Source organism: Anastrepha obliqua, chromosome 4 (genome assembly GCF_027943255.1).
Source record: "Anastrepha obliqua isolate idAnaObli1 chromosome 4, idAnaObli1_1.0, whole genome shotgun sequence".
In the NCBI taxonomy this organism is placed as follows: Eukaryota; Metazoa; Arthropoda; class Insecta; order Diptera; family Tephritidae; genus Anastrepha; species Anastrepha obliqua.
In genome coordinates this window covers 57,336,449-57,359,660 of record NC_072895.1, presented here as the reverse complement: position 1 = coordinate 57,359,660, position 23,212 = coordinate 57,336,449, and the positions used below count along the sequence as shown (strand labels likewise).

The window sequence follows — 23,212 nt, the reverse complement described above, 5'->3', positions numbered from 1 at the left end:
AGAATATTTTCCTTATTCACTGTTCGGATAAAAACGAATCTATACAAGGTGGTGTTGTTTCATCAGCTGATTGGTGTCTGATTGTTTTTATTCTTCAGCTGAAATTCAAAAAAAAGCCCACTAAATCGTTGCATTTTGAGAAACGATATCACCTTGGTTCAGAGAATAAAAAAAAAACTATATTTAAAAAAGCAATAAACAATTATTGCCCATATAATTTGCAGTTCACACATCAGAAGTAGGTAATTCCAAAAATTGTTTTAATGGTGCAAGTGTGGCTTATCATCCCATTAACGATGTTCGAAAAATAAATCATACAAACACAAATAATTCAGAAAATGATTTTTCTTATTGGGTACTATAAAAAACTTACAGTTCAAGAGCTGTGCTTTAAAATATCGATAAGCAGACTAGAAACCAGCAACGCTGCACATCATCCCACTCTATGAACCGCAGGTGGTTCCATATAACGAAAATCCAATTTTTTTTGAATATTGGAAAATTAGTCAATAAAAAAATTAGTACTAGATGCATTGATTCAAAATGGAAACGCAATACGCTTTATAAAAAGTCAACGAATCAGATGGCTGAGGCACATGTACAGAATACCTAAATGGAGAGCTGGCAGTACAGCGTTCCATAGGCAAGTGGTTGGACGGAGAGGTCGAGGGAGACCAAACCAACGCTGGATTGATGAGGTCACAGCCGACTTGGGGATTGCAAACAGGAAAGTCGTGGCAGAGGATCAATCAGAATGGAGAAGCGTAGTTGTGGCCTGCACAAGACTGTAGTGCTATTGATGATGTTAAAAAAAATGATCAAAAAGCAAAGCGAGTTTGGAGCAACTTTAAATTTGCACAATATTATACTAAAATTGAGTAAGCTATGAAAGTGCATACTTAGAATTTTTCTAAAAATGTAAACTGAAAACAATGAAGAACATTTTTTTGAATTTATTTAAAATCTGAAAGTTTGATTTATATGGTTTTTGTTGTGGTATAATAAATATTATTTAAAAAAAGAAAACAAAGAAAATAAATAGTAAAAATGTTGCACAACGCCACTGTGCTGTTATTTTGGGCACTTTGTGTACTGCGAGTAAATACTTGCTTTTTGCTGATGTGCAAGATATTGGACAAAGTACCAAAGAGTGTGCAACTATCTTAGTATATATAAAAACGTACATTAGTATTTTATGGAAACAGCCTGCAGCTGCTTACACAAGAACTTGCAAATATTGTACATGAGACAACAAATCTCTTCGGGTACGTAGTTGAGACGCCGTGGGCGAAGCGTGATTCTAGGAATTGGGTTTATAAAAAGTTGTATACGGATCTATGCCCTACATAACGGCAGAGCTGAACTTTTACTGATATTGGCATGCTTTGTTTGTACAATTATTGTAGGGTTTATCACGGAATTTATTCCTTTGAACGAATAACTCTACGGAATTGGAGTAAAAGCCTCGTCTTTTGAAAAATATGCATATGAGATGACGAGATTGCATCTCCTTATATATGCGAATTTCCAGCCTTGATTTGGATATAGTCTATGTGTCTCGGTAGGATGACCCATATGGATGCCCATCGCAAGGAGCTTAGCCTAACGTGCCTTCTTCATTACTGTAAGCCGCTCTAATTCTCTAAGAAAAATATTTAAATATACTCGAATGTAATGTATGTCTTAGTTCATTTCGAGTTCATCAAATTAATAGGAAAGCATCATATTGGCCTACGCCTCGCATATCTATAAATGAATGACAATCTCATAGATTAATGGTTATTTCTTAACCACGGCTGCTGTCTTTCAAAAAGTCTAAGCGCATTCATTAAAGGTCACTAGACCAATAACAATGTTTTGTACATTTGAGTGTCACTGCAATGTCTTGGCAAAGTAAAAAACAAAGAATGAATTGGCCTTGTTTCATTCTGTGCTAACACCCACATTGACAGGCGAATGAAAAAAAAAACAAATCAGCTGATCTATCGATACCATCTTTAAAAGATTCGCCTTGCAAAAAACTTGGCCGATTATGATCCAAGCAGCCTTGATCACATATTTTCTTCTTGCTATTTGAACACCACTTCTACAGATATTTACCTTCAAGGTCTCAGAGTCTTAGAAAGTTTTAATCACATTTGGATATTTTCATAAAAGCGCTTTTCTATTATTAATTTTATATCTGTTTATTAAGTACATTAGTAAATGAGGTTGAATTACTATTTTCCATTACGGTTACACTTTCGCGCAGCGTCGATCTTGGCGTCAGCCAATCTCGTGGTAGAATGCGTTGCAAGAAAGGCACGTACGCGCTGATGGTTGCCAGGCGATTTACCCAACCTGGTATGCCCTTGCCGCAGAGAAATTGCGCCAAATAGTCACAGAAATGATTACAATTGCAATTGATCAAGTGATATGAACTGCCAGTGAACTTCTCACCCAACTCTTCGACAATCTGATACACCTGCTGACATGTGAATTGTGTGCAACCCAAGTTAACGGTTTGACGAAATTGAAAATTCGTACCTAAATCCGCTTGATCGCGTGGCAACATTTCAAAGATACCCGTAAAGGGAAACTGATGCCCACCATAAGCAAATTCTGTGCCATATACCTCGATTCCGGAGTGAAAGACGCCTAGTCCGATATACGCAGAATATTCATTCATTTTTACTATGTCATAAACATTCAGTTTGACCGGTTCACATAATTTGCCAAGAGGCGCGTGCTCACAATTACGTGGTTGCTGCCTTACTGAAGTTGCTGTTGATGTTATTGTCGTTGTTGTTGCTGACGCATTTGATTCATTGTGTATTCTTGTAAACGGCGTTTTAAAGCAGCTGCCGAAATTAAATTTACTAAACGCTGGTTTATTCGAATTCATTTGAAAGCGGAGTGTCTCAAGAATATTTCATAATATAAAATAAAAAAAATTGTGTGGAATCAATTAATGTGTGAAATACAAATTGTTGATTTTGAACTGAAGTCTGACAAATATGACAATGTCAGTAATAGGGAGGTAGAGAAGAAAAGGAATCAACTGTTAGCTGTTTTATATTTTGCGCCCCTCTTTATGGGGTGAGAACTTATTGGAAAAATTAAAAAAAGTATTGTATATTAATTAGAATAAATTATTAATAAAATAGCAACAGCAAAAAATTAAATACCAAAAGGAAATACATATGTAAAATATCAGTTTGGGCGAAAATAAATCTATTATTTTCTCAGCAGATAGCTATTGTGATCGATATCTCGTAAAGTATCGATAAAAAAATTTAGAGTTTACGCTCGTTGTCAAGGTGATATTTCACACTTAAAAATTATAAATATTAAGCATTATACATAGCATATACATATATATACCTAAGGTAAAATTTCTTAAACAAATTTTTTGTAGAAAAAAATTAGTTTTTGTAAAAAAAGTATTTTTTAGTTATTCATAAATGAATGCCTCTAATTGTAGTTTTCACTTAGACCTCATGGTCTGGGGCACTCTACTCACGACAGCACATCATCCATTCCCAGTTTCTTAATAAACTTAAGATAGAGCTGGGTTGGGATAAGCGTACGTGCTTTTCTTCTGGCTGCACCTGGCCCAGATACCTCAACCTTCTTGGTGCTATAGCGTTACATTCGAGAAAAAGAAGTGATAGAGTGTCTGGGAACTGGTCGCGGAAACGACCTATGCAGATGACTGTGCAATCTGCAATGACTTGTGAGCATGCCCGGGAATATTCTCAGTTTGTCCTTAGGGAGGGTTATGAGTTGCCTGAATTTTCTTTGATTACACCCCCCTAGTAAGGACTTCGCCTAGCGTAGCCCCACAATATGGTACCAGCCAACATGGCTTAGCTCTTCAGTTGTAAGCTTCACCTTGTTGGTGTGTGCTTCAATAGCAAAGAAGGGCTTATGCCCTATTAATAGCGACGCCGTAGCCTCTCTAGCCAATACATCCACTACTTCGCTCCCACTTATACCTCTGTGTTCTGGGACCCATAGAAGTCCGATGCAATTGTGCGTTCCAAGCATGTTCAAATTGCTTTGATTCGCACCTGTGAAGTTTAGGTGTACTCTAGTTTACTTTATCGTCTAGTTCAATTCTGAGCTTCTTCTCAAATTTAATAACTTTATTGATATCATACCTGGGTAGCTGGCAAGAAGGAGTCGCAGGCTCATCGATTCAAGTTCCTGGATCAGATCACTTTCCCTTTACCAAAATTTTCCTTAGTAAAGCTTGCATACTTGCTGCATGATTGCTGAATAACTATGTGAAGCGGTATCAGCTCGAACATCACCTCCACCACAGCTGTAGGGCAGGCTCGCATCGTACTCGTAATGTACACATATGCTTAGCGCTGACTCTTTGTTAGAATTGAAAAAGCGACTTACATGATAATTATCATGATGTACATCCATCTTAAGATTCTTAGGCTGTATCTTCAGGATTTTCCTGCTAAACCTCTGCAGACTATGAGAGCCTTCGTTGCTTTGGACAAGATTGTGCCAGCATGTCTTTTCTAGTATTATTAAACTTTCAATAACCACCCCGTCTATGTTAATTTCATTTATTCCTGGCACAAGACTTTTCTCTTGCAGATAGGCCTCTGCACGTTCTTCTTCTCTAGTACGCGACATATTCCCGAAGTAGAAGCCTTGTTCAAAGCTTTCTCGATATTAAGGAAGGCATAGAGTTTTGATTTCTCACAGGCAGTACAGAGCACCTGACATAGAGCAGTCTCGGTAGACCTTCCTGCCTGGTACGCCTGTTGGTTTCAATGATGAGGTGTTGTTTAGAGAGCGTGTGATCTGATTTCATTATCAATTCATTCATTGCTTCATTACTTTCAATACAAAGAAGGTGAGACTAATCGGTGTGAAGGACTTGGCCAGAGGGTGGTCCTTTCTTCCTATTTTTGGGATGAAAACTACTTGTGCTCTCCTGCACACTCTTGGATATTTAAACAAGATCTGGTATAATTAAATCGCGCCTTGCTGTAACTCTACCGGGCGTAATCTATCAGCTCTCTGGTTCTTGTCTGAATTAAAGGAGCTAACAGTCTTGGGGTAAACAAGTGTTGTCATTTTTATTCCGTTTACCTATAATCAATAACATCGTATTTCGAATTTGTCAAAAATCATTCAGCTATCACTTGTCAATTGTCAACAGTCAAGCTTTGAACCGCCTTCCAATTTATTTGTTTTTTCCTATGTACTTATATTATGTTCACTGGAATCCGGTAACTTACCGCACATATAAGCGATAACTTGTCAGATGTTACACCGCTCATAATAATATGTATAATACATCCCAACAAGTATTTATCTCACATATTTCTCGATCTTTTTAAGAAATCCCACCTTGATCAAAAAGTTTCCGGAATCTATTCAGAAAATTCAAAATACAAGTTCATTCCTCAAAAGTGGTATTATCGTCGATTACCTTTCAATTGCAAAGCCTTGGATTTTTCTATTACCTTAGCGTAGTGGTGTCTAGACTCAATCAAACGGAAAAAATTGCAGCGAGTTATATCAGAAGAATTCAATGGCTGTTGGCAGATACTCGTTTCGTTCTTAGTAAAAAATTCACGAATATCTATGGCTCTGTGCGACGGAGCGTTATCATGATGCAAAATCCATGAGTTTTTTTTCTCAGAACGCCCAAACAATAGTCTTTATTAACTGTCTGACTTTCTGACGAAAATTTGTGGTGTACAATAGGAAAACGGCGTGATTTCTTTGGTCTTAGTTCATTCGGAGCTCTCCACTTACTCGCTTGATGTCTGGATTGCTCAAGTCCTCGATCAGCTTACTGATGGTTAATTTGTGATTATTGATTAACTTTTCTTTCAATTTATGATGTTTGTATCAGTTTTCGATGTCGACGGTCTGCCACTATGTTCGTTGGATTCATAATCTCTTCTGAAGCATTCATGCCAGAACAATGACGTAAACGGCTGTTTTCGTTAGAGCATCATTACCGAAACAGTTTCCTAATATGTATGCAGTTTTTACACCTTGAACCCATTTTTAAAGCAAATTTAAATACATTTTGTAAATTTAAATTTACTCAAGACGCCGTAACTTTTACAAGGTATTAGGTAATGGAGATAAAACTTTATCACACATGTGGCAGCCTAACGAATATACAGAACACAAATCATAGTCCTAACATATGGCGCAGAAGCGTGGACTATGACAATATCCAATGAAGTGTGTATGTGTGTGTGTTCGAGACAAAGATTCTGTGGAAGAGTTTTGGATCTTTGCACGTTGGTGATGGCGAATATCTTAAGCGACGGACGTACGAGCGAATAAAGATCTAGCGTCTACGTTGGCTGGATCATGTCATCCGAATGGATAGAAATGCTCCGGCTCTGGAAGTATTCGATGCGGTACCAGCTGGTGGTAGCAGAAGAAGATGAAGGTCTCCTCTGCGTTGGAAAGCTCAGGTGAAGAAGGACATGGATTCATTTGGTGTTTTCAATGGGCGCCGGTTAGCACGAGAAAGAAACGACTGGCGCGCTTTGCTAAACTCGGCCAAACTCGCATAAGCGGTTTTCGCGCCAATTAAGAAGAAGAAGATAAATTGTGAAAGGTACGTAAACTGACCTCGAAATATATTGGACCGAAAGTTTAACATGCTTTTAGTAGATCAAAAATAAAGGATCTTTCAAAAGTGACGCCTATATCTCATTAGGGAATAACTCCAAGACTTGACATTTGTCAAGTAGACTGATATAAAGTTTTACACGATTGATTAACGCGTTCAAATTATTCAAACTTATTAAAAATATAGTCGACCTTTAAAAAAAATATCGAAAAATCCGTAATATTTTTGGTGGACATACTTGTCCGAATGAGTTGACAGTTCAAAAGTTGGTGAACAATTTTCAAGAGACTTGTTTCATCGAGGAATAAAGGACTGGTAGACCAAAAATTGAACGTTCTGTTGAAAATGTTGCTACTGTAGCGCAAAGTGTTGCTCAACAGCCTTCAACATCGATATCTCTACGTTCTCAGCAATTAGGCGTTTATCAATAAATTGTTTGGCGGATTTTACCAGTAGATAGGCTCATGGTGGACATTTAAATTATGTAATTTTTCACATAAACTTTAATTGTTAAGAGTCGTATTTTGAAAGATCGAAAGAAGCAAAATTTTTACACGTTTTATTTTAAAACAAAATTTAGGTACGTCTTTCTAAATTCCCCTTGTAATAAAGTGAGATGTTGGTGGTGAATTGAGAGAACTGCCCTGAAATTAATACCATACAAATTGGAAGCACCTTTGAGGCTCATCAGCAGAAACATATTTGTTTTCGATGTCAACACAAATTGAACACAACCTTAAATGTTTATTGGGATATATGAGGTCGAATAGTACGTATACTCACTATCGATTTTACAATTAACTGAATTGTTGCTCTTTTTTGATGAGTTGCGTGACATCTGCGAATGATTTGCTTGCGAATGCGATGGACTCGAGTCAACAGAGCGACGAGCCGCAGCGCTGCTTTGGAATATTGATGGGCCACTGGCAAGTGGACTGGGCGTAACAGTGACCATCGGATGAACGCTGCCTGCAATGCAACGTAAAGGAGAAATAATTAATTTATTATACCTTAAAGAATGAGAATAAATTCAATTGAGTTAGAATAAAGCACAAAGGCTTTTTAAATAAAATACTCAAAAAATTTCACTAACCACAATTTCTGTTTTATTTTTTTTTCTTCATTTTAACTACTCACCCGTTTTGCTGGGGTCATGTGTCAAATGACCACTCAACGAATGCAGCTTATCGGTGATGCCATGAATCTTCTCAACGAAAGTATTGCGCGGTTCACTCGCTGTTGGCGCTGCAATTTCAGCAATGCTATTGATATTAGGTATGGAGCCTTGATTGGAAGTTCGCAAGAGACAACAAAACAACAAAAAAAAAAAAATAATAAAAGCAAAAACGAAAACGATTAAGCGCAAAATTGGATGAAATGCAAGAAATTGAAAGCGACACCAACGGCAGTTGCAAAGGACAGTAAAGGGGAGGCAATTGCTTGTGCTTTCGTTTTTTTCGCCTGCACCCCTCCACCTCTCTCTCGCTTGCTCACTCTTTCACCATCTCTTGCTTACCCTTTGTGTGCGCTGTGACGGCCGCACAAGCCGTCGTGCTGCTAATAGCTGCCATTTGATTGAGCGCCTTGCCATGCAGCTGGGACTGTGTGACATTCGGCTTGAGGAAGGAAACAAATAGATGTTTGGCCAAATCGACTGGTGTCTCACAGTCGAGAAAGGCATCGAGAAAGCGACGAAAACCATCCCAATCAATGTCCTGCAAATATAAAAATTTAAAAAGTAGACGCATGAGAAATCAATTGGAAGAAATCGAATGGGTTAAGGACAAAGGCAAAAGCTCATTTTATAGATATGTCGCATTTAACTTTTTTTCGGTTTTGTTTTTAGTAGAAGAAAATGATATTCGATATAGATAGATGACGACGAATGATATTTCTTTAATCTCTTGAGTATAGAGTGGGGGAAAAAGTGTGAAAAATTTAAATATTAAAAAATAATATTAATAACTTATGACGCTTTGTTTCGAAAAGATGTTCAAAACAGAGCACCTTTTCAGTTGAGACGCAGGATATATTTTTCGTGATACTCTTGGGCTTGAAAAATTCAAAAGTGAGGAAGAATATTTGGTTCATATTAAAAAAAAAAAAAAAAATAATTGGCGCGTACACTTCTGTTAGGTGTTTGGCCGAGCTCCTCCTCCTATTTGTGGTGTGCGTCTTGATGTTGTTCCACAAATGGAGGGACCTACAGTTTCAAGCCGACTCCGAACGGCAGATATTTTTATGAGGAGCTTTTTCATGGCAGAAGTACACTCGGAGGTTTGCCATTGCCTGCCGAGGGGCGACCGCTATTAGAAAAATGTTTTTATTAATTTTGCTTTCACCGAGGTTCGAACCAACGACCTCTCTGTGAATTCCGAATGGTAATCACGCACCAACCCATTCGGCTACGGCGGCCGCCATGGTTCATATTAGGAATGATAAAATAAAAGATTGCTTATTGAAGTGAAAAATATAAAAAAGCAAAAAAAAAAAAAATCAATTTAATATACGTCCTTTCTAATAAATGGATTGAAAAATAGAAACTGAGAAAAACTAATAGACTCACAGAATCTAAAGTAATTCTAGTAATACAATAGTAAGCATAGTTTTTATTGTAAAATTTCAATTGCGGACAATGTATGAGATTTAAAATGAAAAATGAGGTTCACGTACTAGATTTAAATTGATATAAAAATTGATATATGTACATCCAACCCCGATCTCTTAAAATCGATCTAAATTTTTAGTTGCTCAATAGAAATTAAGATTTAAATTGATGATATAAAATTTCAATGCGCGAATTATGGTTTGAGTTTTTAATAGTCTATGAAGTTATGGTAAATTGAATCTAATGGAATTGTTTATGAATTATACCACTTCAATTCTATTGCATGCGCCCCAGCTTTTCTATTTATAGTCTCATAAAATATTTGTAATTATTAGTGTTACAATTTTGAAACCAAAACCGATTATTTGAAAACTTATTTGCTGCTTTAAGCCCATTTGTGTAAACGTCGTACATGTTTTTTTATTTGAATGTTATTTTCTACTTTTTAATATTTTCGGTATACTTTTTTTTAATTTATTTAATTTATTTCAAGTAAAATATAAAAAAACTTAATATAAATATGTAAATATACACCCACAGTAAAATATTTTCATATATAAACTAATTATAGTTTAAAAAATGTGACACAATATTTTGGTTAAGCGTAAAACCCTCACGAGAATGTGAAAATACTTCTGAATTTTTACAATTTTGGTTAGATAACATTTAAGCAGTTCATTAAACATGAAATTGGTTTTGTGAGAAGGTACATGAAAATAACGTCGCAAAATTTAAGTTCCCGAGCAGAACAAGTGAAGAGAATTGTCTCAAGAAGTGGCAATTGATATGAAATTTGTCTATGCATTTCTAATGTCGGAAATGCCCAGCTGGTTGCCATCAGAAGGGGCTTTAATTGCATCAGATATAATATTATATATGCTGAGGAATTGTGCATAGATATTGTGCATATATATTACATATATAAATATATTTGTGTATGCAGTTATTTACACTTAAATGCCGTTTTTTTTCCTCGTCTTTGCCCTTTTGAAATAAAATATACGCTATGGATACCTCTGTTTACGTTTTCACCTTTGGAATTGTAAAGTTCTTTAAAAACCAAAATTATGAGAAAATTAAAAACTGAGTATGGAACATTACTATATAAAATCTGTAACTTAACGTGCATAAAAAAAATTTCTGCTAGATAACAAAAAGGATTGATTGTCGGTCAGTTATGAGATGATATTCGTTTGTGCGCAACAGGTTATCTGGAGAATTTGTATAGATCTATTCATCAACGTATTTACGAAGTTATTTAGAAACTAGGTCGTAGCAAAACCTATTAAGCTTTAAATAATAAATGTAAAAAAAAATTCTATTTCTTATTATTTTTGCTTATTTGGTTAGTCCCTCTATTCAAGTACACAAATAAATCAATCACAGTATTACAGCTGCTGAAGCTTAACTGTTGCGAAATACCTTTAGATGGAATAATATTTCGATGCATGTTTATTTGCGAGCAAAGTACAGTCTTCATTTGAATTATCAGAAAACCTTGGACTACTCGACCAAATACAATTGATTTAGTAACCATTTTATTTCATGAAACTTGTTGCCTCTAATCAAATTAACCGGATTGTATAGAGTGAGTCAAAAAATTGTTGACACACTCGAAAAATCAAAGTTCTCAGTGCTATAACTTTTCTTCTAATGAAAGTATAAAACATAGAAAACGGTATTTTCTAAATGTATATTATTTATTTATTACGTATCTGAACAAAAACAAAATTAATATCGACATAGGCGACAAGCTCAAACTTGAAAGGTAAAATAAGGCACAAATTCACATCAAAGAAGTATTGGCACATTCTTTATGTTAGCTTATGCTTTTGGCGCCGTAACGGTAAACTTCCGTTATTTTCACTCTTGTATTTTACTTATTAGTACGTTTTAGGATTTGCATACGGTCGCAATCACTTTTGATCGCGATTTCAACGGACATAGACCAAAATGGGCCGAGGTGCTGAAATTTACCTAGAACTACGTCAATTAATGATAAAACTGTATTTTGAAGAAAATCCTATCACGAAATTGTCAAACTTGTCGATAAATCATGGTCTAGCGTTCGAAACATTGTTATGAATTAATGCAATACTGGCTAAATAGCTTCGGAGAGCAGAACTGGCCGCCCAAAAAAATTAACTGAACGACAGGAGCGAATTGTGGTGTCCACGGCGGCACAAAATTCAAAAACTTCGGCTGTCAAATTGTGCGAGACTCTGCAAAATTCATTTGGAATCAATTTCAACCCCCAAACTGTTCAAAATGCCTTATATAAGGCTGGGCATCATGGCCGGGTTCCTCGACGCAAACCCTTCATTGCGAAGGTAAATAAGAAAAAGAGGCTAGAGTTTGCTAAACAGCATTTAAATACGCCCGACGCTATTTGGAATACCACCATATTTAGTGATGAACCAAAATTCAATTTATTTGGATCAGATGGAGCACAAAAGATTTGGTGAAAGCTAAATGAAGAGCGTCCGGAAAACAACCTGCTCAAAGCAGTTAAACACGGTGGAGGAAATGTGATGGTTTGGGGGTGTTTCGCGGCCTCTGGTAACGGAAAGCTCGTGTTCATAGATGAAACAATGGATAAGCATGTGTATCGCGACATTCTTAAAGAAAATTTACGTCCAAGTGTCAAAAAATTGGGGCTTAATGGGACAACTTGACAATTTCAACAAGATAATGACCCAAAACATTCGTCTTATCTTGTGCAGGAGTGGTTGATATACCATTGCAAACAGCTTAAAATATCCCCCAATCGCCGGACTTAAATCCTATGGAGCATGTGTGGCATCTTCTGGAACGGACGAAACGATCTCCCCACATAACGTCAAATAGGCAATAATTGCTGAATGGAATAAAATAACACCTTCCGAAACTTCAAATCTGGTAAATAGTATGATAAGACGTTGCAGGTCGTTATTCAGTCTAAAGGAGGACCCCCAAGCATTAGCGCGCTACAGCTGAAATGGAGGAAGCTGATTACGCTACCTGTGCCAATACTTTTCTGATGTGAATTTGTGGCTTATTTTACCTTTCAAGTTTGAGCTTATAAGCCTAAGTCGAAATTAATTTTTTTTGGTTCAGATACGTAATAAATAAGTACATTTAGAAAATACCATTTTCTATTTTTTATACTTTCATTAGAAGAAAAGTTTTAGCATTGAGAACTTTGATTTTTCGAGCGTGCCAATACTCTTTTGACTCACTGTATAGTTGTGAAATATTTGTATACAATATTGCCCTCTAGGAGGCGCTGGCGTCAAGATGGTTTGAAAAATGGTATTAAGTTGACTCGGTGATCTAGAAATTTCAAACAATCGATTTTTTGGGTTTTCAATATTTCGAAAGTATAGTATCCTTAGAATGTACTGTGAAATTTTCTTGCGGAAATTCCGAATATCAAAGCTTATACGGCCCATTAACTAGGTAGAGAGCGGTCTGCGTGCTCCTGTAGCTCAAGCTTGAAACTCATTTATCTCGAAACAACTTTTTTTGGCCTGGTGTTGTCAAAAAAACAAAAAAAAAAACGATTCAACCAAAACGTCTGAAATTTTAATATGTTGTTATAATGGCTATTGCCCGTACTAGAGTCATATTATTATTTCGATTATTTCGTATTTTTTTATTAAAAAAACTCAAAAACAGAACTCGATTTTTAGAGTGTCAAATTCAAAACCGCGCCATTTTGTCAAATGTTTTGTTTTTTTTTGTATTCTAGTACGGAACATAGCTACAGTCATGCAATTTTTCGGGAGGGCCAACTTCAGCGCCATTTGTAAAATTATTAAAATTAAAAAAATTTTTTTTTCATTTTTATATGTAAAAGAAGTTAAATAAAAAGTCTAAAAAATTTAAATATCGTTTTTCATTTTTTTTATTAAAAAAAAAATTCCTGGAAAACATCCTAAATTTTCGCACTCTAGACCAAGGGGGAGCCCCCCTTAATCATGCGATTTGTCTCATATTTTGGGCATACACTTGTTTGTTGAAAATAAAAAGGATTTTAATAAAATGGGAGGTCTAAGTGGCACTGAGATCGAGATATGTTTAAAAAAAATCATATATGCATATGATCCTAACTGGTCCGTATTCAAGTCAAATAATGTATTTAGCTTTTGGAAGTTGATTAATTCATAACTTAATTCAGATTTTAACAAATCGAAAGGATAAAAAATACCACATGAGTTTCAAGTGCGCTTGTATTCAAAATGAAAATCTATTTATTTCTTACAAAAGTTATTATTCAAATATTCAAAGTTCTCTAATAAATGCCAGAATTTATTTGGTTTTACTATTAAGTATATTAAAATAATATATTTTTTCATTCTCCATGTAATCTCCATGTCAAAAACTAATAAATAGAGGAAATGATAGTTAACATTTTTATAAACACTCTAGGGAACCATTACATGTCTACTTGAATCGTTTAAATAAAAAATAATTGGTCGCATTTAAATACAGTAATTTTCGAAAATCACCGCTTTAACCTATTCTAGTGAAACACATTCACAAGCTCTATGGCACACTTAAATAGTCACATCTGTGCATTTCCACGTAAATGTATGTCAGAGTCAATAGAGAGTTTAATTTTGCAGCAGTTGATTTCTGCTGAATTAATATTTCAAGGCATTCAATAATAGACGAGTTCATAGTTTTAACGTTGGCACTTTTTTGCGTTCCCGTACGTTGTCGGTAGAATTCGTGAAACCCAGTAGAGCACGTGAATATTGTTGAAGTACTTCTGCAGGACGCGTATTTACCAGAAAGGAAACGCGATAACCGTCATGGGCGAATGGTACCGGACCATTTTGAATTCGTTTATTCATTTATTATTTTTCAACTACCATTTAAATGGCGGGATGAAAATCCACAAAATGCCAGGGTAATCCAGTTTTGTTTTCTTTATCATACAACTGTACTCGTCTGTACCGTTACTATGGTAGTTCCTTTAGCCATTAACATATTTAACACAATTTACACTTTAAACTTCTGGTTTATTTAATTTTACTAGATGCGACTTTCTTATCGGGAAGCAATAAAAATTAAATTGAAAAAAAAAAAAAAATGTGGAAAAAAATTTATAATTGTGTATATGCCATGTTTCCAATCTTTGTATTGAATTTTTAAAGTGAAACAACTTCAGCTCGTTTTACCACTGTTATATTTTTAAATTTTTTAAGAATAAAATATACCTATAAAAACTGGAAAACTCAATTTTTTGTTAAACAATTAACTGTTTCTACATGAAATCGCTTGTGTAAGTAATGACGATCATTTTGAATCCAAAATTATTAAAATCGGTTCAGTTTTGACTAAGTTATGAGCATTTAAAAAAAAAATGTTCTTATATTATTTAAAAAAAATCGATTTTGAGCCGAAAAACAAAATTGCCGATAAAGCTTGAAAAAAAATTTTTTCGGGCGAACAAAAAAATATGTTTTGACCAGAGAGCAACATATTTGAGTTACATCGAAATCTAAGAACATGTCCCGAATAGCCCTTTCGAATTGAAATGGAAAGAATCTATATAAGAAAATTTTTTTTAATTACTCATAACTTAGTCAAAAATAAGCCGATTTGAATGATTGTGGGTTCAAAATAATTGTAATTACCTACACGAGCGACTTCATGTAGAAGCAATTGCAAAAATGTAGTTGAAAATGTTTTATTTTGCAAAAAACAAAGAGAGCGAAACAGGTTTTTTACTCAAAAATTCATTACTCGAAAACAACTCATTTTAGCTACTGAGCATTCAGCTCAATTAAAGTTTGAGATGTCCTTTTGATTTGGAGAAAGTTATAAAAAAAAACAAAAATACACTTTTTGAAATATTGAATTTCGAAAAAATTTCATTTTTTTTTCTTTTTTGCTAAAAAAAAAATTTTCAACTACTTTTTTGCAATTGTTTCTACATGAAGTCGCTCGTGTAAGTAATTACGATCATTTTGAACCCAGAATTATTAAAATCGGTTTATTTTTTACTAAGTTATGGGCATTAAAAAAAAATTTTTCTTATATAATTAAAAAAAATCGAGTTTGAGCCGAAAAACAAAATTGCCGATAACTCTTGAAAAAAATTTTTTTCGGGCGAACAAAAAAATACGTGTCCCATTTTTTTGACCAGAGAGCAACATATTTAAGTTACAGCGAAATCGAAGAACATGACCCGAATAGCCCGGTTGAATTGAAATGGAAAGCATCTTAATTTTTGTATTAGATATACATAGAATGTAAATAAAACAACGAAATCAACAGGGCTGGAATTTGATTGAGTGCTGCGAAAAAGTTATGAATATTTACTTATTGTAATGAGAAAAGAGAAGCAAGCATAGGGGAAAGTAGTAGAAAGTTTTATGTAATGCCTTTTTACTTAGGCGAAGGTTTGAAGAAAAAATAAAGCCACGAGTATACTTGAAATTAGTTGGCAACAAATTCAATTATTGGGTTGCCAAGAAGCTTATATATCGCTAAATTCCATAGTTATGTTTGTCGGTTTAGGAGCATACATAGATACATACATCAATACATAAATTCTCTCCACATTTAGAGTTATATAAAAGTTAGTTGGATTCATAAGCGTCCAGTAAAGTCAAATGAATGACGTTAATGTGAAATTGAGAAAATGCCATAGCGCTTATATGGCTTACAACTACAATCACAATTATAATTTTCTTGCAGTCATTAATTAGAATATAAGTAAATGAAGCGGAAAATTCATTGTGCCACTTACCACTTGCCACGCACTGCAACCATGGACACAGGCCACAAGCAGAACCACATTGGGGCAAGCATATCTATGCATACACAATCGCAACTACTTATTTGTGAGACAAGCTACCCAGTAGGGAAATTGTTCTTCGCCTGCAATGGCATCAAGGAAGTCATGACTCTTTTAAAAAATTTGCTACAAAAGGAAGAAAGTGCGAGAAATATATATTTGTTTCAACTCGACTTTCCTGATTGCTTGCCAAAAATTAAGTCTTGATAGCCATCACTCCCTTAGAAGTTGAAAGTAATTTCTCTATGGCATGTCAAGTAGCATACGAGTATCTGTGGCTTGGTTTGGCAAGCTGTGGCGCAAATTAAGTGCTGTGAAGAAGTAGTAAATAATTTTATTCATTTAAAAAGTAATTTCATTCAGAAAAAACTGCAAGCCGTGCATAGTGTGCAACCAATTCGTGCCGATTTTCGGCAAGGGCCGCAGAAAACCCTACAGAATCTTAGGAGACAGGATATGAGAAATGCGATGGTGTTACTAACTAACAGGGCATTGTCTAATTGGAAGGCATGCAAATAAACGGGGGGTACAATATAATGAATTTTGTTGAAGCTATCAAGAAATTGAAGAAGAGGAAGCCGGATTCGCCTTTGTTGACAGCATTAAAAAGGTTACATAAATAGGGTTGCTGAAATTGACAAAAATTTATTAAATCCGCAGGTTGGTTCAGAGAAGATTCAGGAGTGTAGATGACGAGCTCCAATGAAATGAACGATGAACAAAAACAAATGCCACAAAAAATGATTAAATGATTGGTTTTGAGAAGACTCAGAAGCGAAAAAGACGAGCTCCAGTGGGACTATTCAGGCCTAAGTGTGTCGAATGCCAGCCACTCAACCTGACTTAACCTAAACAATGAAGAAAAATACCACAAATAAGCTCGAGTAAAATGCATGCGATAACACGAAGCTTTATTTCAAAGTGTAAGTTTGTTGATTATTTTGCTTTTATATTTTGAAGTAATAAACCAAAGTTATTAATAAAAAAATATATTTAATATTAAGGCGTGCATGACATGTCTTGCTGAACGTCATATATCTAGGGGGAAGGACCGAAAAAGGTTTTCAAATAGTTTTAAAATATATTATTTATTATTTTAAATAATATTATCCTAGGAAATTCCAAAATGTGTCGTGTTTTTTAAGTGTTGTAGAGGTTGAATAGTTTTTTGGTTGTCATGCATGGCAAGTCGTTGAGAAGTGGGATAAAACTTTATTTAGTTCGCATGACAAGACGGATGATATGTCTTTCTGAACGTCATGGAGCCTGAAAAAGCGACAGTTGTTTGCAAAAGTCACTGTAAACCTTTGGAGGTCCTTACGTGCTAGGTTATCGAAAATTGTTTATTTCATGCGTCCATTACGACTGATGTCGGTTTATAACTGGGTAATGGCTATATACTTGTATGTACATGCGAGGACTGAACTTGTTAAGAATGCGGGCCAAAGCCAAGAGCCATTCAATTTCACCATTGCCAGGATGTTCTACAATTTTAAAAGGTGCTTAGAATATATTATAATGCTGAATAAATCACAAATTTTTGGATAATATTCATATGGCAATAAAAAAATTTGTGGCAAGCAGTTCGGACTCAATCTGCTATGATTACATGCCCTACACTAATATTATTATTAAAGCTGTCAGCTCTCATTGAGCACAAGTATGTGTGAGCACGAGCCACAAATCCAGCATAAGCATGTGAGTATACTTGTAGTTGAGTATTTCCACGAGCAGGTATATGGAGCAACCATACGCTTATTGGTTTGCGGTCGCCATGGTTGCCGACAGGCAAATATGGAAGCAGATTGTGTATCTTGGTCAGTATGTTAAAGGCTTGTGGCCTGGCGTATGTACGTAGCTACCCTGAAAGCAATCAAGTGCGTGCACTTGATTGAGTTTGGAGGCGATATTTACGTGGCGTTGAGTAGCTCGAGACAAGGTAGTTGCGGTTCAAATATTTATTTGAATTATTTTAGCTGAGACTTTAAATTGTGGAAAGTTGTGTGCAGTATTTAACTGTACCTATTTCAAACCGTATCAGTGAAAGGATACTTCCCTCATAAGCTGGGTCTTAGCCTTTCGAGATGGTACACGTTAGTCTATTATTTTAGTAGATATTAACGTATACTATATTTCTATTGGATTTGAAATAATTAATTCGCTTCGTAGTGAATATCTGTCGTATTGCTTAAAGTTGTACTTCACATTGCACTTCAACTGCAACGTCTAAGTACAAATATACAAAAATACTTACAAACATATTTCCCAACTTTAAGTGCGTTGTTTGCGTTGCCAAAGCAGCATTGATTGGCAAGCTGTAGATAGGAGGCTGGATATGCTTGATGGTGAAAGCAAACTAATCACTTCTGCCAATAAATCATAAAGTTTACAAATTTATGCTTGACTGCAAATAGCAAAGTTGATTGCGCAAAACCTTTTGATTGAGTAGGTCGGCGTGCGAAAGTTAGAGAGCAGTGGAGGTGTAGAGGAATGGCTGCTGAGCACATAAGTTGCTTAAAGTGGTGGCTCAGTTGAGAATTTAATTTAATATATTTTTTTCCATTATTTAGTAGTTTTTAATTTAGTGTGTATAGCAAGAATTCTTATTTATCGCTAGCTGGCAGAGGAAAGGAAAAATGCCTGGTGGGCTTTGTTGGTAAGCAAAGTTGTTATTTAAATGTGGTGAAGAAAATGTTATTAATTAAATTCAAACTAAATTTGGTAGGCAGGTAGATGGGAGTGGCTGCGAATACTGACACATTTAGGCGAAAAATAAATTAAGTCCGTTGTGCTACTCGCAATACTTTGTAGACTTATTCGAATTGAGAATTTATGTATGTAAAACGGAAGGGAATATTTTATTTTTGGCATTTCAGGGGCCGAATGGGTTGGTGCGTAATTACCATTCGGAATTCACAGAGAGATCATTGGTTCGAATCTCGGTGAAAGCTAAATTAATAAAAACATTTTTCTAATAGCGGTCGCCCCTTGGCAGGCAATGTCAAACCTCCGAGTGTATTTCTGCCATGAAAAAGCTCCTCATAAAAATATCTGCCGTTCGGAATCGGCTTGAAACTGTAGGTCCCTCCATTTGTGGAACAACATGAACACGCACACCACAAATAGGAGGAGGAGCTCGGCCAAGCACCTAACAGAAGTGTACGCGCCAATTATTTATTTATTTTTAGTTGTTCAATATTTAATCTCAACAAGATTTTTTTCTAAATCTAATCGCCCTTTTCTGAAACATCCAGCAGCCATTTGGTCAGTCAGAATAGACGCTGATGCCTGAGCCTGCTTACTGTTAGCAAGTCGTATTTTTATTATATATTTCATAGTCTTAGCTAAATATAAATTCGTTGGAAAATAATTCGCAAGTGGCACACGTAGGTTCTCTATCTTTGGATTTTTTTTTTCCATATTCAGATAGTCTTATGAATAATCGCTTTTAACTATAGAGCGGCCGTCTTTACGCTTTTTTAAGAAAACTGATAGATTTGTAAAAAATCAACGCTCGTTTATTACTTGGTTCTTTTAATATGTTCGGTTCTCAATCGGTGCGGATTTTGTTGAAATTGGCTGAAGTTCGGTTCGGTCCTGCCTTAAATGTCAATCTTAATTACAATGTACTCCGAAATTGGCACAGCTTCGAAAGTTTTAAATGTGTAAACAGTAAGCCAAAAAATATGCGGCATAGAATTGACTAATTCTGCATATAACGGTAGCATGCAATGGTCGTCCGTATATGCTACATATTTTTAGGCAGCTCTGTTATTAGTTTAAGAATACAGGCTATTGTAATATTGTAGGGTGAACTAAGCAAAATATTATTTCCATTATATATTTCCATTTTCATCCAAGATTTTTATTTTCCATTGGATTAGCATTGGGTCATATTGATATACAAATATTTTACCAATGGCCTTCGAAAAACAAGGGATGGAATATTTAAAACATTTGCTATATACAACAAATTTAAAAAAGTCAACATAATTTGTGAAGAGAGGGCCCATATCCTTTTCTTTAGAAACGAGCCCCGTTTTTTTTTCTCGGCGGCGCTAAAGTGCACACTAATATGCTCCTACGAACATCAGATAGGTTAAACGTAAATGAATGTAGAGCTACAGCTCCTTAGTTACGACGAAATCATCTCTTTCTAGAAGTTCAGTTTCCAATTTGCTCTATGGCCTTCATAACCGATAAAACCGCAACTCTGGAAACCAAAAAGGGCAGATCAGGGGTGAGCTTCACAAGTAAAGTAAATAAGCGTCATAAATTAAGCACTAAAAAAAACGCCAAAAAAGTTGGGACCAAAAAACGATTTAGGACGTTAGGCACCAAGGAAATATAACGCCAAAAAGTAGGCCCCAAAAATATATTTCCTTCAAGCTTGCACCAACAAACAAGCGCCAAAAAGTAGGCAGTGTTATTTCTCACTAGAAATTAGCAACCACAAGGAAAAACTCAGGAAAATTAGCCTTAAGTGTATCTAAGATACATATATATAAGGTATAGCTCTCTCTCTCTTTTTTCTCTACGTTATATCTTTTTTCTCACTCGCGGAACGAAAATGCTCAAAATGTTGCATGGCCTTGAAATTTTACTCTCCATTCTCGCTCGTCCATCGACGCCTAAGAAGTGTCACTTCAAAAAGGCAGTAGTGTTACCTCTTTTATTACAAAGACTATACAATTAAATCAGGGCATATTTGGAGCAAAAGGCAAAAGGTGTTGAGGTTAGGGCTTTTGAGCCATCTGTAAATATGAACTTCCATGCCTGTTTGCAGTATTTTGCTTTTTCGGATGTAAGCAGTGCCATATAAATCTCCTTCGCTGAATGGTTTTTGGAAGACGCGTTTCTGAAATCTTTAATAAGTTTGATATTGCGTATGAAAAATAGTTTTGGTAAAAGTTGATGAGTGTTGTCTTTGTTTCGATCTTTGGCAAACCTGTTTCCGCAAACAGGCTTTAGAGTGGTGTAGTTGGGAACGCTCAAATGCTTCCATGTATTTTCATATTGCAATATTTCCAAATACAAATAGAGGTAGGACTACGTAGAGAAACAAAAACATACTAAAACAAAAACAGAAAAATAAAAAACAGTGAAAAGGTCGACCTTCTTCTGATTTACGGCATGAAAACAAAATTTAAGTCACTGATCTAAAATCGTCTTTAGATCGAAACGCTAAAAACAATGTAAATGGTGCCAAAAGTTAAAAAATGAGAAAAATCAAATTCCATTCTACCAAAAGCATGTGCTAGTTCTGGCAGATGGAAAGAAAAAATAGCTAAGTAACACATTAGTACATTACCGCTCACGTATATCACATAAATGTAAATGTATGCGTATATGTACACATACAGCGCCAAAACATTTTCGTAAGTAACCAAACTACAAGTGGCCACTTGTAGCAAAATCGACCAGGCGTTCAAGCATAAATTTACAATTCGTCTACAATAAGTACAACAACACAATGAAGTAAGTATTACTTCGAACACAGTACAAATATATTCATTGCCATTGAACTCAGCTAAAATAGCTCAGAGATTTATTACGGTTGATTAGAGGCATTGGCGAAAGGTGAAAATAAGAAGGCAGCTGTAGCAAAAATAGTGCCAGCGGCAAGGGAGCGTTCGTCATTAAAACATACATAGAATGACTACGCCGCACAGTGTAACGTTGCCAAATAAGCTGTGCTCGAAAATAATAAATTCGGTGAAAATTAAAACTTGCTTTACTTTCAGTTAGCAAAGGAGAAATGAATGCCCAAACGAGGGTCTACTTGGAAAAAGAATTAAATTTGTCCATTCTGATATCATACAAAGGAAAACCAGAAGGAAAATTACAGAATAAAAACCGAACAGAGGAGAAAAAGGAGGATGATGACCAATGACTGTAAGTTATTACTTTTTTTGTTTTTTGTGTTTTCATCGGGACAGGCACTCAGACAATATTAAGTCCTTTGTATTGCACCGTTTTTAATTTTCTTTAAATCTACCTGGCCTTCGAAAAAATCTGAGAAGATTTTGTGGCGACAAGGAGCCAAGGTGGTGGCTTCTTAACACATCAGTGCCACAAGCCCGATTCGTGCAATGACTGGGCAGACGCACAGAAAGTGGCCCGCCGTCTCATCCTCCTCTTCACATTCTGGCTTGAGTGCACTGTCTGAGATGCCTACCTTTTCCATGTGGTTCGCCCATAGAAAGTGGACCGTCATCAGGGTAATCATCTGCTTAATCACAGGAAGATCTGCGACAATCGGTCGGACATGACAGGTAGTCTCAGTTTTGCCCATCTCTAGCCTCTCAGCCTGCCAAGCTCGCTTGTGGGTTGAAGTAACCCGTTTGCTAACCGTGGCTTTAATGGCTGCAGAAGAAAGGGGCAGAATGGGATCCGGGCCAAAGAAGTTGGCCTCAGCGCCCATTTCAATAAAAGAGCCAGAGATCTCGTTACTCGGATATCCACGTCTCCCGGAACCCATGCTAGTATCAAGGTATTATGTCCACCGACATAGTTGAACCTGGATTTACAGGACTCAACTACCCTTGAAATGGTTGGAAAGCTGTGTAAGGCCATGAGCGCAGCTTTGCTATCGCTGCAGACACATACAAATCTGCCTCTCTATCTGTTTTCCACCACAAAGTTCATTGCTTCTTGAATTGCATACGCTAAAATTAATTAGTAATTACTAATTACGTTAATTACTTCAATGTGCTGATGAAATTCACCAGGCGCGTAATGTTTTAACCTCATTAAACCCTTAAATCAATAAATGCGGCTATACTAACATCAAAGGTTGCACAGAAATGCCGGGCAGCCCTAAATTATATGAGCATCGTTTTCAAGATCAGCCATATTTGGGTTCCGGGGAACAAGGATATTGAGGGAAACTGTAAAGCCGATAAGTTAGCTAGGGTACTGCTCTACAAATGGTCAGTGACAAAAGTATCATTGGGATACCTATGGCCAGGAGTAAACTAATAATAAAAAACAAAATTATCCAAGTGGCCAATAGGTCATGGAGAAATGAAGATACATATATAACAGCTAGGCTACTATGGTCGCAAATAAACAAGAAAAAGACAAAGGAATTGCTTAGCCTCTCAAGAGATGATATCTCGAGAACGTGACTTGTGTCACAATTCTTTAGAGGCTAGGGGTTTTCTCCCATGAATATTGTAGTAGAGATGAGAAAGAGGAAGAA

At 35.8% G+C, this 23,212-nt stretch overlaps 2 protein-coding genes across 2 annotated transcripts in view; both read right to left on the bottom strand.

The window, feature by feature from the left end:
- The window catches only part of LOC129245344 (diacylglycerol kinase 1), a 293,249-nt gene that overhangs the window by 126,460 nt on the left and 143,577 nt on the right, over window positions 1–23,212 (bottom strand). The window contains exons 5-7 of the mRNA XM_054883446.1: window positions 8,127–8,325; window positions 7,748–7,894; window positions 7,394–7,579 (exon numbers count right to left, since the gene is read on the bottom strand). Coding sequence (XP_054739421.1) covers window positions 7,394–7,579; window positions 7,748–7,894; window positions 8,127–8,325 — 532 coding nt within the window. The remainder of the gene's footprint in view (window positions 1–7,393; window positions 7,580–7,747; window positions 7,895–8,126; window positions 8,326–23,212) is intronic.
- On the bottom strand, window positions 2,162–2,980 carry LOC129245343 (deubiquitinase DESI2-like). Its single transcript, XM_054883445.1, has one exon. It carries the CDS (start codon window positions 2,882–2,884, stop codon window positions 2,177–2,179), a length of 708 nt encoding a protein of 235 aa, XP_054739420.1. The 5' UTR covers window positions 2,885–2,980; the 3' UTR covers window positions 2,162–2,176.

Excerpts from the sequence above, each read along its gene's own strand:
- LOC129245343 (XM_054883445.1), bottom strand. The coding sequence starts at position 2,884 with ATGAATTCGAATAAACCAGCGTTTAGTAAATTTAATTTCGGCAGCTGC.